This window comes from Pipistrellus hanaki (assembly GCF_964339955.1).
Source record: "Pipistrellus hanaki genome assembly, chromosome: 3".
Lineage (NCBI taxonomy): Eukaryota > Metazoa > Chordata > Mammalia > Chiroptera > Vespertilionidae > Pipistrellus > Pipistrellus hanaki.
In genome coordinates, this window is record NC_140505.1 from 59,308,182 (window position 1) to 59,330,767 (window position 22,586).

At 34.8% G+C, this 22,586-nt stretch overlaps 1 protein-coding gene across 2 annotated transcripts in view; it reads left to right on the forward strand.

Moving 5' to 3' along the window:
* The window catches only part of KLHL1 (kelch like family member 1), a gene marked incomplete at its 5' end in the record, with an annotated part of 314,402 nt that extends 292,204 nt beyond the window's left edge, over positions 1–22,198 (forward strand). For both annotated transcript variants that reach the window (XM_084879715.1, XM_084879716.1), the window contains 3 exons: positions 4,398–4,610; positions 14,610–14,781; positions 21,323–22,198. In XM_084879715.1, coding sequence (XP_084735841.1) covers positions 4,398–4,610; positions 14,610–14,781; positions 21,323–21,382 — 445 coding nt within the window. In that variant the 3' untranslated portion in view covers positions 21,383–22,198. The remainder of the gene's footprint in view (positions 1–4,397; positions 4,611–14,609; positions 14,782–21,322) is intronic.
* Between the last annotated feature and the right edge of the window lie 388 nt (positions 22,199–22,586).

The window sequence follows — 22,586 nt, forward strand, 5'->3', positions numbered from 1 at the left end:
CTAGTCAATATGTGATACCCAGTCACATGGCAACTAGACTTCAACACACTGACACCTGGTCGCTAAACTTTAGGTAAAACTCATGGGCATGCTGAATAAACACATGCAATTGGGAAAGCAGTAGGGGTGACTGAGATTCTTGCCATACTCAGCAAAATTCTACAAGAGTTTGCTAAAGTCAGGAATATTTCTGATTCCCTGCCAATGTTTGCCTTGCAAGGGAAATACTAGTTAATATGCAGAGAAAACTGAACTATGACTTGATGATTTCTGAGAATATTTTTTTTCTCATTTTCTCATTGCCTCAGAATGAAACTCCAGCTCTATAGCAGGACTGACCACCTTCATTCTCCTTTGAATCTTCTCATTCTACTAACAGTATCTCTTCTTTTCCTCCCATCACTACAACCACTTCCATCAACATGACATACCTGCCACTCTTTATTTATCACCTTCTATGACCTTTCATGACCCTTGTCTTTACGCATAATGTTCTCCCTGCTTTCTCCCCTACTTCATCTTTCAAATTTCTACTCATCTTTCAACTATAAGTTAAAATGTCACATTTCCTTTCTCCTGAGAAACTGTCAGCTGTCACTTTCTATCTTTTCAAAGAACAGATTCTTCTTGGTCTTCAGATTCTCAACATCGAACTTGTCCTTGTAGTAACATAGCAGGAAATCAGTCTACACTATATTTAAATAGATTTTGAGGGGAGATCTGAGAAGATAACCTTTGATAATTGTCCGTAAAGTTTGATGCATACCTTTTAGCATTTATTCTAACTGCTTAGAATATCGTTTTTTATATCCTTGGGTATTTTTATAGCTTTAATGTAAATACAGTAATATTATTATTATTGTTCTTATTTGTTTTTACATTTAAAGTTTTAGTCACTTAGCAAATGTCTGTTTCAAAATAAGTAAATTATAGATAATGGTTAATAGCATATATTTGTAAAGTACACAATTTTAAAATCTTTTTAAATACTGAAATATATTTATTAATTTTAACAGTAGATCCATAAAGCAGTCCTAAAGGACACTCTCATATATTTTACATAAGTTAATTTTTTTAAATTTCTTTTTCACAGCTTATTCTTGAGGGGGAAAAAATAGTGTATTTATTCTTTTCAACTAGTTTTTCCCTAACATAAATAATTTATGTTATATTATTAAAGTTACAATAATTTTATTACTGATCTATAGACTATATAGTACTGTGAAGGGCATTAAAAAAGCTAGATATCAAGTAAAAGAAACCACTGGTAACCTAGCTTAGGCTTTAGTAAATAACTTATAAAGTAGTATTTACCATACATATTTATAAAACACTTATTTTACAAAATGAATTGTCAAAAATTAAGTCATTTGTATTAAAGCATTATATAAATTTCTTTCTTCTATAATCCCTTGTGTTATTAGACTTTATTAGGGGAGGTTTACACAGAAGAGAGACTGAATGAATAGTGGTTTGTAATATATGTACTATTAATTATATTAAACTAAAGGCCCAGTGCATGAAAATCCATGCACTAGCGGGGGATCCCTTAGCCCAGCCTGCCCCCTCTCACAGTCTAGGAGCTCTCAGGGGCAGGAGGCGACCTGGTGATCAGGGGAAGCAGACACCCCTATCACACCTCTGCTGCTGCCACTGCCAACAGTGCAAGCCTTGGCCAGCCCTGGTTACCCGAGCCTTGGGCATCCCTGGGTGGCTGGGCAGTTGCCATTCGAAGCTTGCCTGTGCCTTGGGCCAGCCCTAGGTGGCTGAGCAGCCAACATCTAAGGCTTGCCTGCATCTCGGGCTGGCCTTGGGTGGCTGGGGGCTGAGGGCAGGTCCAGCTGCACTGTGCCTGCCACCCCCTGCTGGGATGAAAGGACTGGGGGACTCCAGCGGGGCTGAGGGGCCTGGGCACCACGGTCTTGTGGCTATGGGTACTGCCATAGTTGTGATGGCATGACAATTGCCTATTCCTTTTTATTAGCTAGGATAATCAATAATAACATAACAAACTTTATAGGATTGTTTAATTTTCAAATAAAAACCTATACTATTGTAATAGGCTCAATATTGACTTTTTTATTGTAAGCAATATGTTATATTAATTACAATTACTATTATATACATTTTGCTATATATTTGTGTATGTTAGCATATTTAATAATCTCAGAAAAAGAAAATGTATGATATATTGCTGCACAGAAATAATGTATTGTCAGCAACACTGAGTTCAGATGTAGCAAAACCATAATTTATCACTGTTATGTGTATAAATAAATAGAACAGCTTAAAATCAATAAGTCCTTTAAAACAATAGACAAAAGAGGGAATGCTTTTCTTATATATAAACTAGGTGCCTCGTGGGAAGATACCTAATAGGCAAAATTCCTTCAAGAACATTTAAATTTTAATAATAATACATTAAGCTATTGCATACTTCCCTTAAGATAAATCTTCAATATAAATAAAACAAAAACATAAGTGAAGTTCAGATTTCAGAAAGTTTTTAGGAAGATAAAAATCTTCTGAGTGAATAATTATTTCACTTCTGGGTGCTTTTGCAGGTTAAATTGTCCGATACTTGTTCTTCAAAATGCTCCTATTAGTTAATATCAACATGTAGCAAGATTGAGAGCTGGCAGACAACTTGTTGAGTAATCAAGCGAAAAAGCATTATGTCCATAAAAGTCACACTAGGGCAATCAGAAACACTTTATGATGGCAGGCATTCAAAGAAACTTAAAACAGCTTTAAAAAATAACTCTCCAGTATTTGAATCAGTTTAACTACCTTGTTTTAGAGTTAGTAAAATATAATAGAGCATAAATTTGTAAATATAAGACCTGAATTAAATTATATACTTAGCAGTATATATTTATTTATAAATTGAAAAGTACCGAATTGTCTATTTACCAATGTATTAAGCACAATGTCCACTAATAAGACAAAATTTTTATCCTAATAACATCTAACCATATAAAACCAAGCAAATCATATCACCTTCTTCTTAAAAAAAAAAAAAATGTCTTATGGGTTCCTGTTTCACTCAGAGTCAATATCTACAAATACCTGCATGAAATTCACCCTGTACCTTCCACCTCTCACCTTATCTGCCACTCCCCCCTCAATCTCTGCTCCAGCCACACTGGCTTCCTTGATGCTCCTGGAACTTGGTAGTCACCTGTTCTGTCTGCCTTGAATCTTGTTTGTGAGATATCCCTGAACTCACATCCAACCACCATTGTCTTCTTCAAATTTCTGTGCAAACATCATCTTCTCAGTGAGACCTTTCCTGATGATATATTTAAAATTATAACCACAACCCCGCTCTTACCATTGCACACTTGACTCCACTTCCCTGCTCTGTCTATGTCCACAGCACCCAGTCTTTATAAAGAAGTGTATGCGTTTATTTTTGTTTGTTATGTCTACCCCTTATTTCAGAAGAATTGAGTGCAGGAATATTTATCCTGTTTTGCTCATGGACATATTTGCAAAACTTTAGGTGAAGTGAGTGGCATAAACTAGGCATTTAAAAACGTGTGTTGAGCAAATTAATAAATAAATGCAACTCTGTTACTCAATGTGATGAAATTTTCATAGCGATGACCAAATAGAAAAGAACTGTTTTATTATAAATAGTATATTTTTAATCTTTTAAGTATCATTTATGTTGTAGCACTTATTTTCCCAGGTCTGTAGTATATCTGTCATTAATGAAATAACTATAGGAAAATGAGTGTAGTAAGTAATAAGTTTCAGCAATATTCAGGCATATTAACATGACTGCACACATCTTTCCTGTAAAGACTTATCTATGTAACATATTAGCTATAGGTTAAGCACTGATTAAGGAAGCTGATGTTATGACAATACTGGCTTAGTTATTCCATTTTGTTGGCATTCTAAATAATAGGGACAGAACACAAGAAGTAGGCATGGTTTACTTGCCAGTGCAAATCAATTGCTCACCAAGTAAGAGAATCCGTTTTCTTTTGGTTATGGTAATTTTCAAGAAAAATTGGGGGTAAATATGTCTTTTTCTACATTTTAAATAATAATTCTTCAATCTGTATTTAAATAATATATTAAAATCTTGAATTATTATAGTATGGGCATAAGCAGTGTAAATCTATCTAACATTCTAGAAATAGCAGGTTAGAAAATTAAAATTGTTTTAATTTCATTTGATATTCTGCTTATTGCAATGATGGGAACTCTAGGCACATGCAGTTATTTATAGAGTACCTCTAACAAAAATTTCCATGTGAAGTAGTATTTCAAGTATATTTGAGACTCATACTGTGATTACATTTATCTTTAAATGGCATTACTTTTCCTACATTTTGTCATCCATACTACAGTATTAAGTCATGTTTTTCCCATTGTGTTTTTAGGTTGTATTCAGTTGGAGGTCGCGATGGAAGCTCGTGTTTGAGTTCAATGGAGTATTATGATCCTCATACAAATAAGTGGAACATGTGTGCTCCAATGTGTAAAAGAAGAGGGGGTGTTGGAGTAGCTACATGTGATGGTTTCCTTTATGCAGTAGGAGGTCATGATGCTCCTGCTTCAAACCACTGTTCCCGGCTACTCGATTATGTAGAAAGGTAAGACCTCAAGGACTCTGCTAAAGTGAGAGACGGTGCACATTACACTGATGCCTCGTCCAAGGGATTGTAAAAACTACGTTTAGGAAAGGTAAAATCAACTCCTCGAGTTTCTTCTCTCAATCTCTCTCCTTTGCTCGCTCAACAACCCAGAACTTATTGTTATATATGTTTTATTTTGTCCCTGCACATCACTTAGAACTATTATATTGTATGTATTAAGAATTAGAAAGTTATAAAAACTCATGATGAGATTGCCTATTATATAAGGATACATGCTGATATTTGGGGAAGTGAGAACAGGGAATATTGAGGTTAATTGTTTTATCAGCTGGGATAGGATAATGTATATGGTTCTTACTCCTGCTACACAGCCATGACAATTCCATGATTTCATTACTATCGGACCCAGAATGACAGCTAAGCTGCAATGTGAGCACTGCTCTTCTCCATGTCCAAAGGGAAAAGCCACAGTACTAAATTGTTCTCTGGCCCTTAAAAATTTTACTTGCAAGAAATATAATTATCTTCTGTGTATACTTTGGTGATAAGCCAATCACATGGCCACAGAAAACTTCAAAGGGTGTGAGGACAGTATCCTAAATTATACCTGGATGAAGAACAAAATATCTGGTGGATCACACTGATGACTAAAACAATTTCCCTCTTGATATTGAAAAGCACGTCCTTGATACTCATGCTTGTAAGTGGTATGTAGTCAGTGGGAGAAATGTTCTCTCTCTCAAGATATTTTTTTTCTACAGATATATGGTTATTTTTACTGAGAATAAGTTCAATGGCAAATGATAGCCTTTAGTGTACAGGCACTGCTTATACTTAAGTCACATCTTGGATAAAATACACAAACATGTTTAATTGTATTGCCATTCTGTATTCTTTTATATACACAAATATGCAATCATTTATGTTTTATTTAATTTTTCATTCATTTTTTTAAATTACCGCTAATAGTCTGGCAGCGTATTCACATTTTCCACTGCTAACTTCTTGGGAAAAATGTCAAAGAAAATGAATATGATGAGGCTCCTACTTTTACCGTGAATACCTTGTATAAATGCTACCAATGAAATGATATTCCATACATATATTCCCTTCTAACTTTACTGTATAATGTATTGAAATGCCGTTTGTGAACAGAGACATAAATAATTCAGCCTAGGAATACATTTATGGTGCAAAATTAGATTTAAGTAAGCATAGCTATTTTAAGTTATAGGAGTGCAGTGGGTATAAGCTGTGTAAGTAATGCAGAAGCACATGACATTATCCTGATTCTTATTCAAGCTCATGCTAGGTGGCAGATTAATAGCATTTTTGCAGTTTCTACAACATATATTCTGTATTGATGATTTAACATATACATCATCAATAAATCAAGGGATTGCTGTAAAATTATTTTGCACATATAATGTAAAATGTTTATAATTATAGGCAAATAAATCATTAGGTATAGCAAGAAGTAGTGTACAATGTTGTTTTAAACATAAATATATGGGTGGATATGTAAGTGGACAAATTTTATTTATAGGACAATAATTCTTATAGAAATGTAAAGGTATTATATAATGGTGGTATTAAAGTACATTTATGTAATATTTATGAAAAAAAATGTTAAGAGTCAGGCTACCCTACACACAAAGAACACTGGCATTTCAAATCAAATCAGGTAATAAGACAGAGACTGAGCATGAACAGGAACATTAGAATGGTTGATGAAACAGAGAAAACTAATTTTGTAGCCAAGCCTCACTCCACGAACAACATCCTAGGGGACAAAATCAATGTCCAAACTATGCAGTAAGTTCTAGCAATTTTAGGCCCAGGAGGTATACTCCATTAGAAAAGTCACCTTCATCTACTTACTTATTCAATGTACATTGTTTCAGATGTGTTTTTCACTGTGCTACATAGAGCTTAAAATGTACTATAGAAAAGAGACAAAGAAGTAGCTAATTAGAACTCTTTAAGATTAGAAACAAAACTAGAAACCAGACAATGGATCAGAAAAGATGCTGAAAGACATCAGTCTACTGCTGGCTAATAACAGATCAGGACCCCATTTACCCTTAAGTGTGCATATCTGGCCAAAACCGGTTTGGCTCAGTGGATAGAGCTTCAAGCTGTGGACTGAAAGGTACTGGGTTTTATTCCAATCAAGGGCATGTACCTTAGTTGCGGGCACATCTTCAGTAGGGGGTGTGCAGGAGGCAGCTGGTCAATGTTTCTAACTCTCTATCCTTCTTTCTTCCTCTCTGTAAAAATCAATAATAATATATATATATATATATATATATATATATATATATATATATATATATATATATATATATTTTAAAATTTTGCATACCAGTAATGAGAATTCGTAGGAGAGGGGTGTCAAGACAATAGGAACCTACAACACCTGCCTTTGGGATACCCACTTCTTCCAATCTTCTTGTGTAGTAGCCTGATATAATATAGGGTGTCCCCCAACAATGTATAAACAGTTTAACAGCTGATAGCTACTAAATGAAAATAAAAGATTAATTTAAAATAGACAAGTTAATCAACATGATTCAATACAGTAATAAACGTATAAGTAAGGGCAAAAATAATGATAAAAGGAAATACCCATTGCCCGACCAGCATAGCTCAGGGGTTGAGTGTTGATCTAAGAACCTGGAGGTCACAGTTCTATTCCGGGTCAGGGCCCATGCCAGGGTTCCTGGCTTGATTCCCAGTGTGGGTGTGCAAGAGGCCAGGAGGAAGTCAATAAAGGATTATCTCTTATCATTGACAGAGTTTCTATCTCTCCCTCTCTCTTCCTGTCTGAAATCAATAAAAATACATGAAAAGAACTAAAAAACCATTAAAATAAAAACTCTCACCAAATTTGGAAGTAAAATTAATACAAAAATTGATAGTAAGATATTGAAATACTAGAGGCCCGGTTCATGAAGTGTGTGCACAGGTAGGTAGGGCCAGCTATCAGAGCCAATCAGGGTCTCCCTTCCCCAGCTGCCAGCAGGGGTCTTCCTTTGTTCCATACTGCCCCTGGTGGTCAGCACAGGTCATAGTGAGTGATTGAACTCCAGGTCTCCTGGTTGAACTCCTGAGGGGACACTTTGTTTTGTTTTGTTTTGTTTTTTTTGTTTTTGTTTTTTGTTTTTTTAATATATTTTATCGATTTTGTACAGAGAGGAAGGGAGAGAGATAGAGAGTCAGAAACATCGATGAGAGAGAGTCATCGATCAGCTGCCTCCTGCACACCCCCCACCGGGGATATGCCCGCAAACCAAGGTACATGCCCTTGACCAGAATCGAACCCGGGACCCCTCAGTCCCCATCCGACACTCTATCCACTGAGCCAAACCGGTCTCTGCCTGAGGGGACACTTTGTGTATTAGGCTTTTATATTGAAGTTTTTTATTAAATTGAGAAAAAAGTTGCTGTCAATACCATTGTCCTTCAACAATTTAATAGAGTAACTAACCATTGGAAACGCAATAAAGGGAAAGAAAATAACACTTGCAAAGGAATGAATAAAACTGTCAATATTCAAGTTTGCATGATAAATATCTAATGATAATCTAAACAAATCTAAGCAGAAACTATTTGAATTATTGAATTAGTAAGGTTGCTATATACTCAGTCAATTTATAAAATTAAGTATATTTCCACATATGAGCAATAAATAACAAAATTAATATATAAAATTACTATTAAAATATCTAGTAATAAATACTAGAGAGAAAATAAAACATTATTCATAAAAGCTTAAAAAGTTTTAAATAAGTGGAGGGGAATGCCATTTTTATGGATTAGAAGATTGAAAATCATAAGAAGGTGAATTGACTATAGGTATAATGCAGTCCTTATTAAATTATAAACACTTGTGTTGCCGGAACCGGTTTAGCCCAGTGTATAGAACATCGGCCTGCGGACTGAAAGGTCCCAGGTTCAATTCCAGTCAAGGGCATATACCTTGGTTGCGGGCACATCCCCAGTAGGGGGTGTGCAAGAGGCAGCTGATCGGTGATTCTCTCTCATCAATGTTTCTAACTCTCTATCTCTCTCCTTTCCTCTCTGTAAAAAATCAATAAAATATATTTTTTAAAAATTATAAACACTTGTGGATTGTGATTGTGGGTATATACACTGAAAACCTGATTCTATAATTTAAATAAAACAAAAAAGAGTCCTAATCCCAAGAAAACCTTGAAGAAGAAATAGATATTAAGAATAATTTTAAAGTCACTTTGATAATCTCATGATAGCTATTATGATGTCAGTTTATAGGAAAAATAAATTATTTTATTTTTACTCATAATTCACAAATAGTTTATTAAAAATCAATTCAAATATAGATTGCATAATTATTTTACTAGAAATTTGAAGACTGCTCTTTCGGTTATTTTAATTTTCTTTTACTTTTTCTTTGCTTCCTCATTTGTCTTTGTTTAACAAGAAAACCTACCTGGCTACAAGCCATTTCTGTGTTGTTAATATGCTTTCTAGCTGAAAATTAGCCGTATAAACTTAGAAAAATGGGCATTTTCAATTCTATTTGCTATCAAAGTAATGCTTTTATATTTTAAGCAATTCCCCTTTAAATATTTTAAGGTTGATTCTTATCCTTAAGCTATAGAAATGACCTTGCTTGAAAATTAAAGATACCTGAAAAACTTGAATAGGGATTTTCAATGAGAAACTAGGTTTTGTTCTCTAACTGCTATCTGCCTTGAGCAAGTGTTCCCTTTGCAGCCAATTTTAGCCACGGTGTATGTACAGTGTTTCTCTTGCTTGAGGGCTATAAACCTTAATAGAGTTTCTGATGCAGAGCTCATACTCTGACCAGGAAGGCCATGGTGAAACGTAGGAAAGGAAGAGAGCGTAAATATGAAGGCAGCCCCTGCCTTTTCCTTTTTCTTTTTAGTGAACAGGAAACCAGAAACTCATTCTCTAAATGCTTAGAACTAAATCTTGTCAAAAACCATAAATGACAGTGACAGAGTTCACTATTAGTAATTGTTTGAAAATAATTATACATCTATAAATCCTTCCCTAAGCTAAAAAAAAAATACAAACAAAAACAAACGAACATTTGTTTCATTTTGGGGTAGCAGTCCTGCATATCTCTAGGCTGAGAGTTTAATTTATAAAACTCTGAATACAGGAAAATCAATTTAAAGTTATTAATGTGAAAACAAGCATAATTATTATAGTTAATTTTGAATTTATGAGATTACTTTGTAAATATCAGGGAAAGAGGATTTGTTTGGGAGGAGAGAAAGTTGTACTTGGTACAACATTGCCAGTTATTAATTATAAAAGATTGGATTACACATATAAAGTATATTACCTACCATTAATGAGAGGTACATCTAATTCAAAGGTTTAAATTTTATAAAAGAATGCACTAGATTTTTAAAATTCTCTTCAGGAATGTTTGTAAAGTGTAAAAGAAATGATATATATTTCTAAATGTAGGATATTATCTTTAAAGCATATATTATCTTTAAAGCATATAACACACTCAAATGTGTTCTTATTTTATCCTGGAATATGAGTATTTGAGAATTGTTTTGATATTTGAATACCACTTGAAGATTCATAAGCTTTCAGTAATTCATTTATTATTGCTTAGTGTATTACTATTAGCTGTTTTCTCTGTTCTTCTGCCTTTTCCCAAAGTGATAAATGAAGTCTGCCTCATAGACAAGCTGCTGAAAAGAATTCTATAAAGCTAAATAAAAATTAATTGAGGACTAATATATGACTTCAAAAAAAGCAGTTTTAGTGAATTGATTGTGACAGAAGCTAGATTGGTTTCTATTGAAGAATTAATGAAATAAAAAAATGCTCACTGTTTGCCAAAATTAAAGTATATTATACATTCTTCCTTTTAAAGTTATATTTACAACAATAATTTTCTGACAAACAAAAAATAAACAATACAATATATTCCCCTACACTCATTACCCAGCTTCAACAACCATCACCAATCTGTCATTCTTGTTTTATTCATTCACCTTCACTGTCCTTCCTTTTTCCTAAAATATTATTTTAAATAAATTATTCATGATGTCGTTTTTGCTGAATATATATCTGATTTCATCCCAGGAACAAGCAAATAAAATAATCAGAGCTTTATATTTCAACATAGTCACAATATCATTATCACAACTAATAGAAAGTTCAATAATGGCTTATTAAACTCTGATGCCCAAAATTAAAATTTCTAAAATGTCTTAAACATATTTTAATAGTTGGTTTGTTTAAATTGAGATCCAAATAAGGTCCACTCATTTTGTTATGTTTTAAAATCACATTTAATTTATGACAGTTACTTCTTATTTATTTATTATTACTGTTGTTGTTTTTAATTGAAAAATTCAGTCATTCTGTGTATAAATATACTATTTGACTCCTTGTGGTGTCTTTTCTTCTCTGTCTACTTATTTTTGGTCCTCATTAAAATACATATTTATAAATGTCAAAATGTTCATGATATAAATTTAAATATTATAAAGAAGATTATGATGGCATAGATTGTGTCTGTGTTTGTGTTTCTATATATCTGTGTCTCTTTGTGATGGTTGCATTTATTACTTGCTGCATGTAAAATTGCATTTTGATTTGCTAGACAGCCTGTGCTTTAAAGTGGTCCTGGTTTTGCAAGCATTCAACCAGTCTCTTGTTTTATAGGCTGTCCCAACTTTTTTAACCATGGAGTGTAATTGCATGTATTATCTTGAATAACATGAATATTCTCTATAAAACATGAATTACTGATCCTTGGGGTACTTCCAATCATTTGTTATAACAACCTTCTTTATTACTAGTAAACTATAGGTGAGGTTTCTTTAGCTTTTTTGTGTGTTTGTTTCTTTGTTTTAAGAGTTTGTGGGTTGAAAGTTTCAACTGGTGAAAAACAAGATTGAAAACAGAAAGAAAGAGTATATTTGCTGTGTTTGTAAAAAACAAAACAAAAACAAAATTTTTCATTCAGTCCTACCCTCAGCTTCCCCCTACCCCTTATCAGCAATAAGATAAAGGGAAAAAAGGAGAGGATGAGCAAATTATCCTGAAACTGTTAAAACAGCAGGGAGGAGTTGGATGGAAGAATGTAGCCTTGAGAGTAGCTTATCTTAACCTGTAGTTTGAACAGAGGAGTCAACAATCATGGAGTTTAATTACCAAGTGTTTCTTATAAGTTGTGCAAGGCCACGGCAATAAAACAGAAAGGCCTCTTTGCTGTCCTTAGAGATATTATTACGGACTAGGGGCCCAGTGCACAAAATTTGTGCAGTGGGTGGGAAATTCCCTCAGTCAAGCCTGCCCCCTCTCACAGACTGGGAGCCCTCAGGAGATGTCTGACTGTTGGCTTAGGCCCGTTCCTCTGCAGGAGGTGAATGGGCTGATCAGGGGAAGGCACCAGCCCCATCACCTCGCTGCTGCGGCCACTGCCAACCATCACAGCTGCCAAGGTGTTTTCATCAACATGAACTCCAATCCCTTCATCATGAAAAAATGCCAACTTTCTTTAGGCTTTTTAAAGATGTGTCTTTCATAGGATATGACATTTCTTTCTTTCTTTTATTTTATCCTCACCTGAGAATATGTTTCCATTGATTTTTAGAGAGTATGGAAGAGAGAGGGAGAGACAGAAAGAAACATCAATGTGAAAGGGACACTTTGATTGGGTGCCTCCTGCACCAGCCCTGACCTGGACCCTGGCCATGAAGGAGCCTGTAACCTATGTACATGCCCTTGATTAGAATCAAACCCAGACCCTGTGGTTAGCAGGCCAAGGCTCTATCCACTGAGCAAAACTGGCTAGCACAGGATATGACATTTCTTAGCTCCTCCAACAGTAGACCTTTGTTTTTCCTCGAAGAGTGTGGTGGAAAAACCCTAGATCACCTTCTTGAATTCTCATAACCCAAGTTACCAGGAACACTGAAAGTGGTGGCATACAGGGAGTTTAGCCAATGAGTGGTCAGAAATGGTGTTTACGCTTGAACTGGTTTGGCTCAGTGGACAGAGCATCAGCCAGCAGACTGAAGGGTCCCTGGTTTGATTCCTGTTAAGGGCGTGTACCTTGGTTGGGGGTACATCCCCAGTGGGGAGTGTGCAGGAGGCAGCTGATCAATGTTTTTCTCTCATCAATGTTTTCAACTGTCTATCCCTCTCTCTTCTTCTCTGTAAAAAAAAAGTCAATAAAATATTTCAAAAAAGAAAAGAAAAGAAAAGGTGTTTCCTCTGCAGCTCATATGCAGAGGACCCCCTGTATTGTGTCCACTGGGTTAGGAGCATGTCCCCACTCCCATGGGAGCACGTCCCCAAGGCCAGCAGCCAGTCCCGCACTGTGGGTGTCAGACTAGGGACATGGATCCAGGCCACTGCTTGGTGCTGGTACACACGCAAGTGACTGCAAGGCAGGAACATCCCCCGCATTGCCATGGTGCTGGCACCCATAGGCTTGGAGTGGCCAGGGGCATTCTGGGACCCCGGCCACTCATGGCCTACATGCAGGCCTACAAGATATGCTTGCCCTGGGTCATGAGAATGTTCTCTGGACCCAGGCCGCTCAGCATCTGCATATGCAAATTAACCTACCATCTTTGTTGGGTTAATTTGCATACTCACCCCTGATTGGCTGGTGGGCATCACAGAGGTTAGCTCAATTTGCATCTTTCTCTTTAGATGTCCCCATTTTCCCTTATTTTCCACCTCCACCCAGCTTTTACTCCTCCCCCCCACCCCCATTCCTTTGCATTTACTCTGCCGAGGTTTTTACTTCTTACTAGCTTTCTTGTTCCTGTATCTGAACCTATGGTTGAAGATTAAAGGCAAAGAGATGTTTTAATAATTCATTTTATTTTTGCTGAAGTAAAGGTCATTAACAAAATTATTCTTCAGATTTTTGTTACTTAAAATATAAAATATCTGTATTTACTGTATGGTAGTCAAACTTTCTGAAAATTAGATTAATTTTGGTTTAAATTCAGCATAATAATTTATATCCCCTTCTTTATTTTTTTGATTTACCAATATCTCCCTTATAAAAAATCCTGAGTTATATCACTAAGATATAGTTCTGTTAATGCTGTAATTATTTTCCCAAGTTTCAAAGGCTCCCTATTTTCCTATTGAGAAAACACAAAACACCATCTTACTCTGGGAATCAAACATCCATAAGTTGATCACAAAACACCTTGCCCTGGTTGGTGTGGCTCAGTTGGTTGAGCATCCTCTTATATACCCAAAGGTCACTGGTTAGTTTCCTGGTCAGGGCACATGCCTGGGTTGTGGGCTGGATCCCCAGTAAGGGCTGTGAAGGGGGCAGCTGATTTTGTTTCTTTCACATAGATGTGTCTCCCTCTCTTTCTTTATCAACCCCTCTCTCAAATTAATAAAAACATATTTTAAAAAAACACATACACCCTTTTTGACACTCTACTGTTTCATACATCCTTAAACTTAGCTATACCGCACACCTGCTTTCCTTAAAGGTGTTATGCATTTTTATTAATACTTCAATACTTTTACACAAGTTTTTATATATAGCAAACTTAGGCCAGACTTTCAGAACAGGTTTAATGGAGAGGTCAATAGTGAAGTATTGCATACTTCTCTCCGGTTTTTAACAATTACTTCTGTTTCTTTATCATAACACTTTGATTATGCTGTGACAAATAATTATTTGCATATCTGACTTCCTTATGAAAATAAACGATTTTCATACTCATTTTGTTAAATGACTGCAGCTTTATAAATAAGAATCTAGGCATATGTTTTAAATACCATAAAGTTTAGAGAGCTAAACATTGTGAATATTAGCCCTTGAACACTTTGCTCAAAAAAAATTTAGCTTTTAGAAAAAAAAAACAAAATTCACAATTTTGTTTTTCATGGCTTGCTTTTTGGGTGGGCATCATTCATATAGTAAAAGTTGAATATGTTAGAATATGTCTTATTATCTTTACATTTTAGATATGATCCCAAAACAGACACATGGACCACTGTGGCTCCTTTGAGCATGCCCAGAGATGCTGTTGGAGTTTGTCTCCTTGGTGACAGGTTATATGCCGTTGGTGGCTACGATGGGCAGACATATCTCAACACCATGGAATCCTATGATCCACAAACTAATGAGTGGACACAGGTAAGGTTGTTGCCAGCACACTTTACTTCAAATACAAGAAAGAATTTCATTTACTTTCTTTGAAGGAGAAGGATACATACAGTAGTCTACCTATTCAAATTACTCTGAACCCAAAGTGATTGATTTAATCTATTGTGTTCATTTTGTAAAAGTTCATTTAGTTACATGTTGTTGTGCACTTCTCTCTAATGTACTCTATCCTATATAATCAAAGCGTAGTATGCAAATCATCCCCTCCACTGGAAGTTCATCCAGGAGGTAGGGCCAGCCGGGGAAAGGGAGGGAGTACCCAACAACCACCAGCTGCTAGGGACCCTATCAGTGCGCAAATTTTGGGTAGTGGACCTCTGGTATTTTAATAAAATTTATATTTAAAAAAGTTACCAAAGGCAAAAATAAAGGTAGAATATATTGATCCACAAAACCCTAACTTCAGAATATTTGATTTTAGAGATAACTGTTATTAAGAGGGTGGAAGCCTGCAGAAACCAACTTTCTGCCTTCCATTTTTGCTTGGCTGTGTTAGGTTTATCGTTACCTGTTGCAGAGAAATTTTCCATGGGGTGGAATCTCCAAGTAGCAATATTCAATAACAGAGAAAATAAAATAACTATTTGTTTGAAACAAACAACAAGGGGCTCTGAATGGTCTGAAATGTATAAAACACTCATCCCTGGATAATCACTTTGGCCCGATAAATATGGAGTGAAATGATTGGTTGATCTTAGGTGAAGCGTTATCCTTTAATACACACTGTAGTTAGAGACTCAGTTCCCATTTTAGTTATATAGCTAAATAATTTCTGCTGGTGTGTATGAGTATTGAGGGGGAAATTAGGCTAGAGCAACTTAACTAAAGTGGAAAATACCTTGTGCTATATAGCCTCTATGCCATTGCTTGTAATGGTGAAAATGGATATAATATCTTCTGACTTGTGTCCTCATATTCAATTTCTTCCCTTATGTCTTTTCCAAATCTCACTGTCTCTATTATCTCATTCCTTTATCAGAAACCTAAAAGCAAAATATTGTAGAAACAAACAAACAAACCTTTCCATTAATGGGTGAGGTGAAATTCCAAAGCATTATTTAGTTGAAATAGAATAACTTCATCTCTCATCTTTCTGGGTGAAAGGTTTTCTTTTTTGGTCACAGAAATTGACTAAAATTTATCTGAAAAACTTGAACAGCGCTTAAAGTAAATTTCTTTTTAAAATATCTACTTTTAAAGATATACCACTCCCTTGATTTTCCCATTTAGAAATCTGTTCATACACAGTATTTATATATGCTGCATTTAAGTACAAACCAAATTCATAGCAGGCTACAGTACCTGGCTATGAATCTCACTCCACTCTATGAGAAAGCTCTTTGATTCCAATGAGGATAGATGAAAGTCATTAAGGAGGAAGAAAGAAGGTAGAATGAAGGAAAGAAGGGGAAGTGTATGAAGAACTAGGTCCCATGATTTTTAAATATTTTACTTTAATTTGTGAGAGAGAAAGCATTCTTTCTCCAAAAAGCAGAAAATATTAAAATGTTCATAATTATTGCACTAAAATATTAGAGGATATACTTTAAATTCTTATCTTTCAGATATCCTAGTGTTTACCCATGAAATATTGCATGGATTAATGATTGTTGATTTGCTAAGAAAATGTACCAGTTCAATGGTATGCATTTTTTAAAATTTATTTTAAAATATATTTTTATAGATTTTAGAGAGGAAGGGAGAGTTAGAAACATCAATGATGAGATAAAATAATTGATTGGCTGCCTTCTGCATGCCCCAAAGTGGGGATCGAGCTCACAACTGGGATATGTGCCTTGGACAAGAATTAAACACGGGACTCTTGAGTCCACAGGCCAAGGTTCTATCACTGAGCCAAACTGTCTAGGGCCAATGGTATATATTTTAAATGTGCCGCTTTTACAAATGAACATTAAGTAAAGGAAGTTAATTCAGATATAAATGAGATAATATATCTTTATTATATACTAAAGGCCCAGTGCATAAAATTTGTGCACTAAGCCCAGCCTGTGCCCTTTTGCATTCTGGGAGCCCTTGAGGGATGTCAGTTGGATATCCTTAGCACTGCCAAGGAGGTGGGAGTGGCTCCCATCACTGAGTCTGCACTTGCCAGCCATGAGCCAGGCTTCTGGCTGAGTGGTGTCCCCCCTGTGGGAGCACACTGACCACCAGGGGGCAGCTCCTGCATTGAGTGTTGCCTCCAGGTGGTCAGTGTGCATCATAACAACCAGTTGTTCCAATGTTTGGTAGACTTATATATTAGACTTTTATTAAATAAGATGGTCTTTGGTTAATTACCTCCCACCCTCTGACCAATGATCAGGGCCAGCGAAGGACGGAGGAGGTTGGCCAGCCAGGGAGGGACCATGGGAGAGCTCCAGGGCATGTCTGGCCAGTCTCGCTCAATCCCGATCAGCCAGACCCCAGCAGCAAGCTAATCTGCTGGATGGAGTGTCTGCTCCCTGGTGATCAGTGCATGTCATAGCGACTGGTCAACCAATCAACTGGTTCCCCACCCATGGTCAGTGCATGACATAGTGAGTAGTTGAGTGACCTTCTCAAGTCATTAGTATATTACGCTTTGATTGGTTGAGCAGACAAGTGGACAACTGAACTGTTAGCATATTAGGCTTTTATTATATAGGATTCACTAGTGTCCTGGTACAAAGATTTATGCATATTGAAAGGAAATGAATTAGAAGAAATATTTTAATATCACTATTCACCTTTTTCTATAATAGAAATGTCAACCAAATTCACAATTGACAATGACAGGTTGAAACACATGCATGCGATGCCAAAGAGAGCTTTATTATATGTATCATGCATGTGCAAGTCAATTTAGCCACATATTTTCATGTTTCCTCAAAAATAAGACATCCTCCAAAAATAAGACCTAGCACATTGAAAGATAAGACATCCCCTGAAAATAAGACCTAGCGCAACTTTGGGAGAAAAAATTAATATAATACACTGTCTTATTTTCGGGGAAACAGGGTATTTGCATAATTAGACCTGCCTTCTGATTTAGCTAACTTTTTCAGCCCAGTGAAGTACACCAACTTCTCTTTCAAGTAATTGTCAGCAACACAGCAGTAAATATCAACACAAAGCAGATTATTGTTGTAAATCATGCAGTGAGAACAAAGGGCAAAATATTTAACTGTAGCAGTGTTTGACTATATTCTGCACGGTGAGAAAACCTGTAGTCATTTTTAAGATCCACCATTTCAAATAAATAGATAAATTTGGGCCAAAGTTGAAAAGGGTAAAGCTCTCTTGAATATGTACATATGTAGAATATATCAATTGGAATTGTGCCCACAATAAATATATCAAATGCTTAAAATAGCATGATAAATTCTGCTATTTTTGTGGCTATGGGAATACTTATCACTAAGATAGAACTTAAGTGTGTATGATACAGAAATCTTCCTTCAGAAAATGATATGTAGAAGGAGGGCTGACAGATGAGTAGTAGTGAACCAAATGAAAATATGGGGAGTGGTTTAAGGAACAGAATTTCACAGGAAGGAGAACACGTGGCATGTTACATTGGGTAAGAAATGAACTGATGAGCAGCAATAAGTTTGGAGAGATAAACAGGGTCTGTGATCTAGGGATAGAAACCATGTCATAGAAGTTTGATTTTATAGTAATACTGAAGATAAGTTAATAGAGAATTTTAAGCAGGAAAGGTAAATAATCAGAATTGAGCTTTAAAAGGATTGCATTTGACAGTATGTAAGAAAATGGTTCAGAGAAAGATTAGTGTGAGAGAAATATGTTAAGAAAATATTGTACTAATCTACTTTAGGGTTAAGAAATTTTCCTTCTCTTGTAGTTCCTTTGGATTGTCTAATAATTAAATGGACATAAACAGAATAAATGAGTGAACAAATATAATATTTATTTATAAGATCCCATAAATATGAGACTCAGAGAAGTGATGAAAGCAGAAAGTTTTTATACTATTTAAACACATAAAGAATAAATCTGTGAATAATTGGCAAGACAAAGGGACTTGGGAATGGGCTAGTACAGTGGTTGGCAAACTTATTAGCCAACAGAGCCAAATATCAACAGTACAATGACTGAAATTTCTTTTGAGAGCCAAAATTTTTAAACTTAAACTTCGTCTAATGCCACTTCTTCAAAATAGATTCTCCCAGTCCATGGTATTTTGTGGAAGAGCCACACTCAAGGGGCCAAAGAGCTAATGTGGCTCATGAGCTGCAGTTTGCCTACCATTGGGCTAGTAAAATGATGAAGCAGTAACAAGGTTTGTTCATACAGACTTTTGGGGCCTAAATTCTCTATCTCTGGTGATAAAGATATTTTCTACCCTCCTGGGTACAAGGTGGGTATCATGAACAGGGGAGATTTATCTTCCTGATATCCGGGTAACAAAGGAGTGTCCCTCCTAGACTGCTAATCTCTTAAGTACCTTTAATTTAAATTAAACAATAATAAAAGTGAAATATCTTGGGGTGGCATATTCTTCTCTTTTTTATACTCAGGTTAAAATTGTAACCTGAATTAAGGTGAAGACCATGGAAATGAGTGTAAATAAGTTGGTCATAGTTGAGTATTCAGATATAAGGTTGAGTGAGGTACAATTAAGGGACACAGATGTGCCCCAGGTTTTTCTTTTGAGCAGAGTGGTGTCACTCACTGAGATAGAAAACACACTAGGAATAGCTCTTTTTTTTTAAAGAATAGAGTTTCATTTTTAATACAGACAAATATACCTGAATAGAGACATACATGCAGATGTTGGTATAAAATTAAGTTATTCACTTTATCTGAAAAACTAAGCGCAATTAAGCACAATTTTCTCAGCATTAAAAGAACATCAATCAAAATGTCAAACCCAGAGGGAAGGTAGGGGATGGTGGGGGTAAGGGGAAGAGATCAACCAAAGGACTTGTATATATGTATATAAGCCTAACCAATGGACACAGACAATAGGAGGGTGAGGACATGAGTGTGTGGGGGGAGGATGAAGGAATAAGGACACATATGTAATATCTTAATCAATAAATATATATATTTTTTTAAAAAGAACAACAGATGGTATTTGGGAAACTGCAGAAGACATGACTACCTGGTATTCATCCCATTCCTATGTAGTGATGGCACTTGAGCGCATATATTTTGTAGGAGTTCTTTAGATGACTCTGATGTCAAACAAGACCTGAAAATCACTGGAAATTAAAAGAGAGATAATGGAAAGGGTGTGTATCTTGGAGTCAGGCAGATTTTAGGTTGTATACATTGATGTTTTGGGTTCACATATTGTCTCTGGACATTCCATTCACACACTTGTCATACAAAGATAACAATGTGTGATGAGATTATGCAGGTGATTGTGGTGTCCTATAAAAGTTATTATTAACACAATATACTATCAATAAGTTCACATGCCCTTTTTCTCCTTTCATTTTGAGCAGTTAACTATATTAAAGACAAGAAACATTATATTAAAATCTTTTTTAAAAATAATGTATTAAATAAAAAGAATATAAAATGCCATATGGGAATTTTTTTAACCTACAAAGGAGTGGCAAAAATAAATACATTTAAAGAACTAGTAGATAATGATGGTAATTTTTATATTTAGAAAGTAAGACTATGTCCCTTTCTCAATAAGGTAAAGTACGTGTTCTGAGGTTATTATGCTCTTAGCTATTCTATTTCTTACATTTTATTCTCTTTCTTTTCAGGTTGAAATAATATCCAGCAATTTCTAGTCTTCTTTTATATTTTTATGTACATAAATTAGTCTTAGAAAACTGTAATAAAAATCATTGATATAAAAAAACTAAAATTATTATAATCTTGGCTTACATCCATGGAATAAATTTTTATTACAACTTTGTAAAAGTTACTGTTTTAATATATTTTTAGCCAATTTCATATTCATGATTATTTTTGAAAATCTCAATTCTCATCTCAATGACTATCATAAGGTGGAATTTTTAAAATAAACCCTATGCCAGTTGTAATTATGGCCTATTTATGACAAAATATTAAAGTTCTTGCATTGTATGTCTAGGTTTAGGATGAATGAATAACACATTCAATTCATTATAATATCAAGTGAAATAACTTCAAAATGATTTCAATAAGTATAATAGCTATTTCATCTAAAATGTATTCTAACCTATTACTGTAAAATATTTTACAAATATGTCCATGCAAACTCCAGAATAAATCTTTGCTGGAAACTTTTAAAGCAGTTTTATTTCACTAGAAGTCATAAAATATCTTATTATTTTATTAAAAATCATATAAGTTATATATTTTAAGAATGTTAATATATAAATTACTTCTCTTCTATGAATGCCATTTTCATCAATTACATTTTTGTTGTACTACTTGTAGATAAATTGGGAAATATAATAAAATTATTTAGATTTCAATGATAAGTGTCAAATATATTAGAATTACTACATTTTTCAAAAAGAGTAATTTTTTTTTCTTAAATTGTGTTTAATTTTTTCAACAGATGGCTTCCTTGAATATTGGGAGAGCAGGTGCCTGTGTAGTAGTCATCAAGCAACCTTGACTTATTTTTATTTGGAGAGATTTTATTTGTTGGAGTAGTTATTTTTATATAAGATGGCAAGAATAAGAATTTTCTGAGATGCAAATTCATCAAGAACAAGGATTTCTGCAGAATCACCTACTCATGTCAATTGAGGCAGAAGATCAAACAGAATTCTAGAAAACAATGAAATATCAAACTGTTATCTGGCCATGTATTAGTTCAGGAATGGTCATTGGTAATCTGTTTTGTATTGTAGCATCCAATAGCTGGAGTTACCAAAGGCTTGTTTTTCTTGAGCAATTAAACGGAGAAACCAATATTTGTGACATGGATAATTTCATTATTTATAATTGCTTGATAATATCTGACAATATTCAAGAGGTTGCCCAGTGTAGAAGACATGATATTTCCATCTGACAGAATCTGATTGGTTTACTGTTCTCCTAATCAGATGTGGTCAGATCAGGAGGCAGAATTATGTTTTATAAAAACAAACATGCGTCTTCCTCATTTTCCTAATCTAACCTACAAGGATAATTAGAGAAACAGATTCATGCTTGGCTCAGACATCCAGAAGACAAACTGACCTGCTAATCAAAGCTGCATATGTCATCAGAAGCGATGGTTGGATTTTATTGCAACTGCATTAGCAATTTAAGCTGGCAGACACAAAGGATTGTTTCATTAGGCTTATCATATTGCTTTGTTTTTTGAATATACTGAGCCAAAGTATCAGTACAATTACGGGCTCTTGCCTATGTTGAGGTCATAAGCATGGAAGCTAGTTATTCTGAATGTTATTTATATATATATATATATTCATTGCATGTTGAAGTCCTTTAGAATTTTCTTTATAAAAAAACAACTTAGAATTTGAGACAGAAATCTAGGATCCATTCATTTGAAGTATTAATAATCATTGTTAGAATGAAGACAGACTTCAGATTTTCATTCCCCACTTTTCAAACTTGTTACATTGCTATGCATATTATTTTATGCCAAATGTTTGTCATTGTTTACAGCATAAAGTGGAAACATTACACAATGTCTTTAATAGATCCATGTACATTTTAAATACAATTAATAAATGATAGAAAATTTGCCTTTATCAGTGTATCATTCTTCAATCAAGAAAGATAAGCAATTGTAATTGTTTGACTTTTCAAAATTCAAGTTTATATCTCCATCCAAGCATGTTTATTTCCTCTTAAATGCTATGGTT